General features: G+C 41.6%; 1 protein-coding gene across 1 annotated transcript; it reads left to right on the top strand.

Annotated features, from left to right (window-relative positions):
• The first annotated feature begins 2,283 nt into the window (after window positions 1–2,283).
• Window positions 2,284–11,906, top strand: asf1ba (anti-silencing function 1Ba histone chaperone). The gene is made up of 4 exons (XM_056288116.1): window positions 2,284–2,653; window positions 4,616–4,731; window positions 6,210–6,386; window positions 11,064–11,906. Exons 1-4 carry the CDS (start codon window positions 2,545–2,547, stop codon window positions 11,253–11,255), a joined length of 594 nt encoding a protein of 197 aa, XP_056144091.1. The 5' UTR covers window positions 2,284–2,544; the 3' UTR covers window positions 11,256–11,906.
• The last annotated feature ends 380 nt before the right edge of the window (window positions 11,907–12,286 follow it).

Below are 12,286 nucleotides of genomic sequence, written 5' to 3'. Positions count from 1 at the left end.
GATCCCACCGCTGCCACCAATGTAACAGGTTATTTTCTTGCCCGGTGCGGGATTCTATACGGGGTGTACTGCACCACAAGGCGACATCACTAACCGCTCGACTAAAGTGTCAGACCCGTTAGCTAAGGACTAACGTGTCTTATTAGTAGTTTACAGTCGTCACCCTCCCCGGAAGCGCGCCCTCGCGCTTTGTTATTCCCGGGCTCCGAAGAGACTTCTGAGAATCTGCACACTTCCGGATCCCACCGCTGCCACCAATGTAACAGGTTATTTTCTTGCCCGGTGCAGGATTCTATACGGGGTGTACTGCACCACAAGGCGACACCACTAACCGCTCGACTAAAGGGTCAGACCCGTTAGCAAGGGACTAACGTGTCTTATAAGTAGTTTACAGTAATGTAACCGGTTATTTTCTTGCCCGGTGCGGGATTCGATACGGGGTGTACTGCACCACAAGGCGACATCACTAACCGCTCGACTAAAGGGTCAGACCGGTTAGCTAGGGACTAACGTGTCTTATTAGTAGTTTACGGTAATGTAACCGGTTATTTTCTTGCCCGGTGCGGGATTCCATACGAGTTGTACTGCACCACATGGGGACATCACTGACCGCTCGACTAAAGGGTCAGACCCGTTAGCTAGGGACTAACGTGTCTTATTAATAGTTTACAGTCGTCACCCTCCCCGGAAGCGCGCCCTCGCGCTTTGTTATTCCCGCGCTCCGAAGAGACTTCTGAGAATCTGCACACTTCCGGATCCCACCGCTGCCACCAATGTAACCGGTTATTTTCTTGCCCGGTGCAGGATTCTATACGGGGTGTACAGCACCACAAGGCGACATCACTAATCGCTCGACTAAAGGGTCAGACCCGTTAGCAAGGGACTAACGTGTCTTATTAGTAGTTTACAGTAATGTAACCGGTTATTTTCTTGCCCGGTGCGGGATTCCATACGGGGTGTACTGCACCACAAGGCGACATCACTAACCGCTCGGTTTAAGGGTCAGACCCGTTAGCTAGAGACTAACGTGTCTAATTAGTAGTTTACAATCGTCACCCTCCCCGGAAGCGCGCCCTCGCGCTTTGTTATTCCCGCGCTCAGAAGAGACTTCTGAGAATCTGCACACTTCCGGATCCCACCGCTGCCACCAATGTAACCGGTTATTTTCTTGCCCGGTGCGGGATTCTATACGGGGTGTACTGCACCACAAGGCGAAATCACTAACCGCTCGACTAAAGGGTCAGACCCGTTAGCTAGGGACTAACGTGTCTAATAGTAGTTTACACTAATGTAACCGGTTATTTTCTTGCCCGGTGCGGGATTCCATACGGGGTGTACTGCACCACAAGTCGACATCACTAACCGCTCGGTTTAAGGATCAGACCCGTTAGCTAGAGACTAACGTGTCTAATTAGTAGTTTACAGTCGTCACCCTCCCCGGAAGCGCGCCCTCGCGCTTTATTATTCCCGCGCTCCGAAGAGACTTCTGAGGATCTGCACACTTCCCGATCCCACCGCTGCCACCAATGTAACCGGTTATTTTCTTGCCCGGTGCGGGATTCTATACGGGGTGTACTGCACCACAAGGCGACATCACTAACCGCTCGACTAAAGTGTCAGACCCGTTAGCTAAGGACTAACGTGTCTTATTAGTAGTTTACAGTCGTCACCCTCCCCGGAAGCGCGCCCTCGCGCTTTGTTATTCCCGCGCTCCGAAGAGACTTCTGAGAATCTGCACACTTCCGGATCCCACCGCTGCCACCAATGTAACCGGTTATTTTCTTGCCCGGTGCGGGATTCTATACGGGGTGTACTGCACCACAAGGCGACATCCCTAACCGCTCGACTAAAGGGTCAGACCCGTTAGCAAGGGACTAACGTGTCTTATTAGTAGTTTACAGTAGTTTACACTTCCTCCAATCTTACCTTTCAGTTGCAAGATATCCTGCGTCTATTTAACCCCATAGATAAAGACCCCAACATGACGTTTGTTATAAATGTATTAATTATTCTTGACAGAATATTTGTGCATAGGTTGAAATGTAATTGAAAAAAACAAAGTGTATTCTTGATAGACATGAAAAAGTACATCAAGACAATTCATTTATGTAAAAATAAGAAAGCAAATCGAAGTGTTAGTATTTTTGAGAAGTGTAATCTAACATTTGAATAATTGATTGTACCCCTGTGTTTAATGGCGTTTATGTACGTTTATTGGAAACGCGCAATTGCCATTGCAACCAGTCAACGGAAGTGACGCAAGTCCGCTTAACCACGCAGCGTTTCTTGGGTAACTTAAAGCGGCGGGAGAGAACAATTTATCCCAACTGTCCTAGGGATAATGATGCAAGCTAGTAATAATATTAACAACGTAAACAGTGTGTAGTTAGCTAACCGTGACTTATTTTTGGCGAAAACGATTTTAAGTATTCTTAGTCATAATTTGCTGTCGCGCCGTGGTGTCGTCGAGTCCAAAGTAGTCTTCGAATTTTAAATTTGTTTGAACAATATTTTCTGCTAGCCCCTTTGAGCGCCTCTTCAACAATGGCGAAGGTACAAGTGTTGAACGTCGCCGTGTTGGATAACCCGAGTCCGTTTGGAAACCCTTTTCAGTTTGAAATAACGTTCGAGTGTATGGAAGACCTCCCAGAAGGTAGGCGCGAACATCAAATCGATACAAGCTCGTTCCCGAGTCCAAACATGACGCTACTTCTGAGGCAGTTGGAAATGGCTAACAACCAAGTTAGCCGCACTGGCTAACGCGTTAGTAGGACAGCTTTAACCCATTGGGTATTCAGATTAGCCGACCATAGCGGGATCATTGAAGGTAGTCCCTGTAAAGTTTTGCATTGTTTCCCTGAAATAGATTTCGCGTGCCACACACATTTGTACATAACACCTGTAGGCTATACTTTTGTCTATACTGTTTACCACTGTTATGTTTTGCGGTACAGTTGATATTAATGTTAGAATATTTTTCTTATCAGTGAAATCAAATGGCTGCAATGTATCTTATCGTCCGCTGTATTATAAGCTATGATGACCATTGTTTCTGAGCATCTGAGTGTGCTGTGTAGGAGAGACACGGCCAATAAGCAGACATGAAGGGCAGTGTTCAGCTCCATTCAGCATGCATTTTGTCCTTAAGTTAGAGAGCCGGTGGGGAGAGAGCAAATTTGTTACTTTTTCAGTTCAAGTAAAACAATTGCTAATAAGAATTGCATGTCTATTTAGTTTTTGTAGTCATCAATTATGCTGATTAGTCATGTATGTAGATTGCAAAATCACCAGGGATGAATATGATTTTTGTTCATGGAAGCTCGGTGTGTTTCTCTTGTTCAGTTAGGTTATCATGAGTGGTTATAAAAAAATGCACACAATAGCCATAAATTACTGTCCAGTAGAGTAAACGCTGTCAGTTTGCACATTAAGATCAAAGCTTTTATTATTTGATTAACATCAGAAATTTAGTCTTGTTTTTTTGGTGGGGTGGGGTTTTTTTGGGGGGGGTTTCGTAAGTGCAATGTGTTTTAGAGAATGGCTGATTTAATTACTCGAAGTTAGGATAGTTCTACATGAACATAAGACACAGGTACTTTAACTGTAAGTACAAACTGATTTTTTTTGAGTCACAACTCTTTGTTATTCAATCTTATGCCAAAATATGTTGAGCAGTATATAAAAGTTGTGCTGCCTATTGGTCTCATATTCAACAACCATATACTGACCTGAGTTTTGGTGCTGGCTAAGGCCGACATAAATTCTCCATAAAAAGTAAATTGGCTGATCTCTCTTTCGTGTGTTTCAGCATAAAGGCTCCATCAAGGTTTTTCTGGATTAAATAATCAAGGTGTAAGCGACCAAAGGGTCACCGCATATTATCAAAACAGAAAAGAAATATAAAAATTCAAACAACTTCGTTACACATTCACATATCATTTTCAGGAAATAAAGTAAGCTACACTATTTAAGCTAGCAAGCGGAATAATGTATGTACCAAAATTGGCCTGCTCAGAAGCAAACACCAGTTCAGTTTAGGATTATTGCACTTAAAAGCATAATGTGTCTAATTTAAAGCTGCTACAAGGAGTTTTGAAATTTTGTTGACAAAAAACGGCCGTTTTTTTGTGGAATCAACTTCTTTACGCATAAGCGTTGCCTCTTGGCTCAAACTTCTGTTCACCCTCTGGTAACTTGTGCAAGGGAAGAGTGAGAGATGTAGTGGTGTTTTGGAGAAATAGGTGTTTGGAAGAAAAACAGCGATGAGGTAATGCGAGGTAATGTATCTTAAATTGTTTTCCGATTTCGCTGGGAATCCAACCCAGAGACAAGTATTTAGAATCATCATATAGCAATATCTAATCTTGTAGATGGCTTAATGTGGCTCATATAGAGACATCAAAATTAAATTGAAACTGATAAAAAAAAAATGAGTGAAAAACTCCTCGTGGCAGCTTTAAAGTTTATACCTCTTAATTGCTATGAGGGAGACTTGTAATACTTTCAAAGCTGTGTGTTTTGTTCAGTAACAGTTACATCTCTACAGTTGATAACTAAAATTTGCCTTGTAACAATTTCCTTTCGATTTATTTGTTTATTTAATTTTGTTCTATAGACCTGGAGTGGAAGATCATCTATGTGGGCTCAGCAGAAAGTGAGGAGTATGACCAGACTCTTGACTCTGTCCTGGTTGGCCCTGTACCAGCTGGGAGGCATATGTTTGTGTTCCAGGTGTGTCTGTGTGGGTCAAAAATAATTGATGTGTGTATGTAGCAAATGGCATTTGAACATGATGATGCTGAAAATATAAATGTTAATGTGAAAACCCAACACATTTCATACATACTGGGTGAGTTTCAAGATATGTATTTAGTAAGTGTATGAATACAGCATTTTTGGGAAGTGAGGGTTATGTTTAGATATTCCCAAAAAGTAGGGGGCAAAAAACTTTTTAAAGCTAACTTGATCTGTTATTGCTCACAAAATCTTTGTCATTACCACTTGATAGATAGCTTGCCTGACTTTGAAGCTTGTATAAGATAGGCCTTAATTTGACTTAAAGGTAGAACGAGTAGGATTTGTCAGTTCAACATTCAAAGTTGGCCCCTCCTTTTGGGCTCAACGACACCAGAAGCACACGCCCCCTGACCACAGTTGCCAGAACAGATCCCACTGTACAGGTCAACTCCGTGTCACTCTTCATTCCAATCCTGTCCTTCGGTGCTCACCAGCAGATGAAAGCCACCCCAGATTCACTCTTGTTTTGGAACAAGCTTTGTCCACTTGGCATTTCGTCTTGCTATATTTGCATCTTCTGTGCTTTGTCCGCCATTGTCATAGCTTCCTCTTGGTTGCGTGTTTACGATCTCGATCTAGCACCTGGTGGCTACGTTTTGATAGAATCCCACCGCCCAGAAACGTCCCGTACACAGTAAAATAGGAAAAATGAGAAAATACAGGCAGATGACAGGGTCTCTGTATGTGCAGCGGTCTGCAGATACAGACACCGCCGCAAATGTCAAGTGGGTCAAAAGTGATGTTTGAGAGATCATTTTTGTATGAATCAATACATTCATTTTTAGTAAAATCCTCTCGTTCTACCTTTAAGGTTGGCAAACCAACTCAAGGTGTTGTCAGCCATTATCTCTGTGTGCTGTATTCAAGACAACTCAGAACTTGGGTATTTCTAGTTGGAAATTTCCTACATCACACATTTAAGCTGTGTCGGGGCATGGATGTTGTCAGATGTCTTGTTGTTTTATCTGCAGCATTTTTGACCAAGCTAACATTATGTAGCCAAGCTGGATAGGGAAAAAAGTGGCTAATAGATATTGTAACTTTTAAAATTTACATATTGCTAATTGCAAAATAAAATATGCATTAAAATGTAAATAGACTTTTCCTACAAATGCTTTTTCTTCACAGTGTAGCACTGTAATATTTAAAGAATTAGTTGATTTAAAATGTTATCCTCTTCACTTCTGTTTTCTCTCTGTGGCTGACAATGCTTTTTGGTGTGATGGGCCACAACAGAATGAATTCTCTCTCTCTCTCTCTCTCTCTCTCTCTCTCTCTCTCTCTCTCTCTCTCTCTCTCTCTCTCTCTCTCTCTCTCTCTCTCTTCATATATATATGGAAAACATTGGTCTAGATGGTCAATGAGAAGAAACTCATTGTTCATTCTCAACATTGCTGTGTTTCTCTCAACAGGCTGATGCCCCCAACACAGGTCTGATTCCTGAAAGCGATGCTGTCGGTGTCACTGTGGTGCTAATCACTTGCACGTATCGTGGCCAGGAGTTCATTCGTATTGGTTATTATGTGAACAACGAGTACACAGACCCTGAGCTACGGGAGAATCCACCTATTAAACCTGACTACACTCAGGTAAGACCGATATAAGATTCTAGAAGAAGTTGTAGTGTTATGTAATGAATGCCACGTGTTTTGGTAATTTGAAGGAAAGTTTTTGGCAATAATACATTGTCTTGTTTAATGTAAAAATTGCACCAGCCCCGAAATTCTGCCATTTTAGGATCAAAGGCCGTATGACCTTGAGTTTCATCAAAATTTTGAGGGCACGAAGGCCACATGTGAGGGCAAGGGGATTTTGAGCCCAAGTGGAAAATGTTAATATTTTAAGTGTTACCTTTTCCAGTGGAAAAAAACATTATGTAGTGATAACATTAATTATGGCACTGATCCCTTTTCATTCCTAAACTCAAAGGAGAGCTCAATACTAATTTGCATATTCTGAAATAATTTCTGTATTCAAATAAAGAATGACAATTTCTTTGACTTTAACATGGTTATTTCTTTTCAAGATGCATAACGGCATAGTATAAATGTTATTTTATTCTAGAAATAAAGTAGGCCTGTTGTGGGTTTAGGCACAATGCATGGCAAATTGTGTTGGTGTTTTTGTGTCTCTCTGTGTTATGCAACCACACTAATCAACCAGGTATTGATGCTTTACGTAAGTAAAGCAGTTGTCTAAGTCTTAACTAGACTAGAGGATGGGATTTGGGAGTCAGAGTTGCACTGCCTTCTTGGTCCGTAGGGTTGAATGTCTGGTCTCTAAAGGAGTTTCTGTGGAGAGTGGGAACTTGTTATTTAAACTTGCACTGCAAACGGAACAGCTGTAAATTGGGTGTGGGCAAAACCAGTCAAAAAATCATTTTCATTTGGAAAGTGATATTTTAAAGGACATTGGAAATTTATCATCTCTATGAGCACCAGGCATGGACAGCGTGTCACCCTCCTGTCTGCACAGACCAGCAGGCCCCCATCTTCACATGGATCTTCAAAAGATCACTGGAGCTGTGTGAAGTCCCCTCCTGCTTCAAACACTCCACTATGATTCTGGTCCCCAAGAAACCCTCCATCACTGAACTGAACGACTATAGGCCCATTGCCCTGACGTCTGTGGTCATGAAGTCCTTCGAGAGACTGGAGTTGACCCACCTGAAGGACGTCACAGAGGCCCCACTGCAGTTTCCCTACCAGGCTTACATGTCAGATGATGACGCAGTCAACATGGGACTGCACTACATCCTACAACACCTCAACTCCCCAGGGATGTATGCAAGGATCCTGTTCGTGGACTTCAGCTCAACACCATCATCCCAGAAGTCCTACTTACCAAACTCACCCAGCTCACTGTGCCCGCCCATACAGTGGATAACAAACTTTCTGACAGACAGGAGGCAGCAGGTGAGGCTGGGGAAAATCACATCCAGTACCGGACAATCATCACTGCTGCTCCCCAGGGATGTTTGCTCTCCCCTTTACTCTTTGTCCTCCACACAAATGACTGCTCCTTAGGAGACCTGTCTGTTAAACTCCTGAAGTTTGCAGATGACACAACAATCATTGGCTTCATCTGGGATGGTGATGAGTCTGCATAAAGATGAGAGTAGAACAGCTGGTCCTCTGGTGTGGTTAAAACAACCTGGAGCTGAACACTCAGGAGGAGCCCCACCCCAACACTACAACACAACCCCCCCCTTCCATACTCAACAGCACCTTGTCTGCTGTGGAAACCTTCAGGTTTCTGGGATCCACAATCTCCCAGGACTTAAAGTGGTCTTCCAACACAGTCACAATCATCAAAAAGGCCCAGCAGAGGATGTATTCTCTGCGCCAGCTCAGGAAGTTCAACCTGACTCCGAAGCTGCTGATTCAGTTTTACTCTGCAATAATCCAGTCTGTTCTCTGCACATCCATCACAGTCTGGTTTGGATCGGCCACCAAACAGGAAAAGAACAGACTACAACGGACAGTCAGGACTGCAGAGAAAATCATTGGTGCCAACCTGCCCTTTATTCAGGACTCACACATCTCCAGTCAGGAAATGGGCAGGCAACATCACTGTAAGATCCATCACACCCTGGTCACAACCTTTTCCAACTCCTCCCCTCTGGTAGGTGCTACAGAGAAGAAGAAAGCCACTTTATTTTGTCATTGTACAGGTTACAATGACATTTTTTTCTGCATTTAACCTATCCTATTGTATAGGAGCAGTGGCAACTGTGGTACAGCGCCCAGGAACCACACCAATTCTTTTTCCTATTGCCTTGGTCAAGGGCACAGGCAGGAGTATTAAGCCTAACATGCATGTCTTTTTGATGATGAGAGGAAACCGGAGCCCTCAGAGGAAACCCACCCAGACGCGGGGGAGAACATGCACACTTCACACAGAAAGGACCTGGGATGGCCTAGGATTCGAACCCAGGATCTTCTTGCTGTGAGGCGCAGTGCTAACCACTGGGCCACTGTGCCGTTAAAGCACTGTACACCAAAACAACCAGACACAAGAACAGTTTCTTTCTGCAGGCTGTCACTCTGATGAACAATTAAGTCATACAGTGTCAGAAACAATCCCCATGCAATATACCTTTAACACTGAACATCCACTCTACCACAAATACTAAATTATATATCATGTAGTTTAAACCCAGTTTCAACATATCATCATTGTCAAAAATAAATCTAAGCACACTGTATACACTCTACATTGTATACATTCTGTCATGTCCACCTACCCCATGTATATCAAGTAAACAGTTAACATATTTATTCCAGCATCTTTGCACTCTGCACCATTGCATTATTGTCTTCCTGTTACGTCATTGTTTTTCCTTTTTTATAATATACTTTTATATATATATATATACATCTATATCTGTACAAAGTAGTTAAGTCTTTACCTTGTTGTGTTTGTTTTAGCTGTATGTCTATTCTAAGTACGTGGAGAGCAATGAAGGAAATGGAGTCAAATTCCTTTATGTGTAGGCCTACACATACTTGGGCAAATAAAACGGATTCTAATTCTGAATACTGTTAATTTACAATGGTGCCAATATTAGTGACAAACAAATAACAATCACGAGAAAACTTAAGTAAGCCTGAACATAAATGGTTTCACGATATGCATATTTGCTTATAAAGTGCATTTTCCCAATGTTGAAGCTGTGTGCAAATAGAGTAGACACCAAAAACTCCTTGTGGAACACGTGTGTATTCTGTGGCTGGGGTAATCTAACATGGAGGCTGAAGGGGAGTGGACCACCCTCTATGGCTATTCAGTATGTAGTATAAACCTGCTCATCAGTGGATTTGTGTGTGACTACAAGTTACTCGATCCTGTCCACACGTGCGTGTGAAAACGTAGCGAACAGGGGGACAGGCACCAAGGCCATGGTGACCGAATGGCACATGGGGTCGTATGGTCAAATTGAGACGTAACGGCGGCCATGGTCGTTACGATTACTGTGAAATTCATCCCCTGATGAGCAAAGTTGGTCATAGTCTTCTACCAATCCTGATAATGTGTAGTACTAAAGATGCTTACCCTCAAAATTGTCTTATCCTCAAAAAAATGCTTATCCTCAAAGAAGTTGTTAAAATTTTATCTAACAATGGTATTAAGTTGAGTTATATGTCAGTGATAATTAATAGCAAATAATCAGGTGGTCTATGTCCATTTTGGAATGAAACATTTTTCTTTTATCAGTCAAAGGAAAATATTACATGACCAGTTAAAACATCCATCCATTATCTGAACCACTTATCCTGCTCTCAGGGTCATGGGGATGCTAGAGCCTATCCCAGCAGTCACTGGGCGGCAGACAGGGAGACACCCTGGACAGGCCGCCAGTCCATCACAGACACAGTTAAAATATTACATTAAAAATTAAATCAAAATTAAATCAAACAAGTTAAATTAAGTTAAAACAAAACAGTTGAAGCACCAGTTAAAACAGTCATGTAGCTTGTGCTGAATTCGCACTGAGTCTGACTGTTTTGTAATAGCTTTTAGCCATTGTTATCTTTGACTTCAATTTGGTCTATGCCTTAAGAGCACTTTATAACATTTGATTGTATAATTTAGTTTTCTTATAGCCACACAAAAAACAGAAGAGATTAGCTATTGCAAATTCTAAATAAATTCAGCCACAGAACAGATGTTTTGAAAATTCAGATATCATCTTTATAATTGGTATAAAACTTGTGTTTTGGATCATATGAACAACAGTTATGAAGCAGATGCTCCTGTGGTTTATACTGATTCTGGGATACAATTTGAGAAAATATGGCCATGTTGGAAAACATTGTTTGTCGAATCAGACCATTAGAAAAGTAAATGCAGCATAATCAACCATAGATAATGTTTTAACAAGCAACAAAGTTCAGTAAAGGCAGTTTTCGTCATGTACTTGATTGCATTTTTCCGTTAGGGTACTTGGCTTACAAGCAAAGACAAGAAGTAGTTTACTTGATGCCAATGAGGGATAACTATGACTTTGTTATTTTATTAAGTGTCCTGTTAGATTGTGCACATCTGTTTCCTTCTAACTCTTTTCTGCCCTATTACAGTACATATATTTTGCAACTATAAAAATAGACTATCCATAGATTCATCAGTTTGATCATGTAAATAATTGGTTTTTGAAAATAATGCAAAATGCCTGTCTCTATAAAATAACATTTAACTGCATTGCATGTTCGTCAGATTTACCTCATGATATTACAACACATGTATTTTTCTTGTAATTTCCCCAGCTCCAGAGAAATATCTTGGCATCAAACCCACGTGTTACAAGATTCCATATAAATTGGGAAGGTTGTGCAGAACGAATGGAAGATTCTGAGAACGTGGATCCTGCCTCAAACACTATGCTCCCTCCATCCTGTCTCCCAGGCAAAGCTCCACCCATGGGGTTACTACCAGACAACTCTATGGACTGTTTATAGGGCCTCTCACTGTCAGACTGGTTATGTCGCAGCACAAGGCCTTTCTTCTTCATTTTGTTTTGAAGAATGCCCAGGGACATTCTAGCGTGGATACAAAGACAGCTTTTCCTTACAGCTGCCCTAACTTCCCCGAAGCTTTTCGTTAACAGTCAACTCTGACCTTGGACTTCAAAGGAGTGTTCGCTCCAGTGAAGATGAGAAACACCTTACCAGTATCATTATCAGTAGTACGTATGGAAAGTTCCTCAGGTAACACTGAGCAATGTTGAAGACGTTAATTCACCAAATTTCTATGAGGGAGCAAATACTAACTTTGAAAAGATGCAGCTGGACTGGTCAACTAAATAAAATGGAAAGCTGCTGTGATTCTTATCCCCCCTTCTCTTGATAGAGATTGGATTGGAAACACTATGAGAAGGGTTTTAGCACTGTATCAACAGGCAAGCGAAAATAACATATGAACTGGAATTTGTTAATCTGCTATTTTATTTCCATTCAAATTTTCTTTGCACTTAAAGAATACCCTTTTCCCCACTCAGTGATTACCGACACTTCGATGGGGTGTATAATTGCCTTCACGCGTTTTCTTGTCTGCCATTTTTGTTCAAAATAAAGGGGAAACTGCATTTGTAATTTGTGTGTGTCTGACGCTGAGATGTTTGCCCAAATATATCAGTTTTTGTTCACTTCAACTGCGCCTTAATTTTACGAGTGGAAATCTGATCAACTGAATGAAAGTGATCTGAAAACTACCTTCTTTTTTTCTCTCTCCTGTCGTTGGTAACAACGGATGCTTATGCGTGTATTTCATTTCTACCTGAGTCTAAATATTACAGATGGTGCCAAAATTGGAAAGCGAATCTTTGGCGAAATTTTGCTTGTGGCTCCCTACATTTGGCATTTTTACTAAAAATAGATTATCCTAACGTCATAACCAATCGCAGATAGGTTGGGCGGGAGTGGTGACAAGTTGGAAATTGCCACTCCTCATACATGACTATGTCTAAGGATTGTTGCATTTGTTTTGTGTG

This window comes from Lampris incognitus, chromosome 10 (genome assembly GCF_029633865.1).
Source record: "Lampris incognitus isolate fLamInc1 chromosome 10, fLamInc1.hap2, whole genome shotgun sequence".
Taxonomy (NCBI): Eukaryota; Metazoa; Chordata; class Actinopteri; order Lampriformes; family Lampridae; genus Lampris; species Lampris incognitus.
The sequence above is the reverse complement of the archived record's forward strand: the minus strand, read 5'-3'. Positions and strand labels throughout refer to the sequence as shown.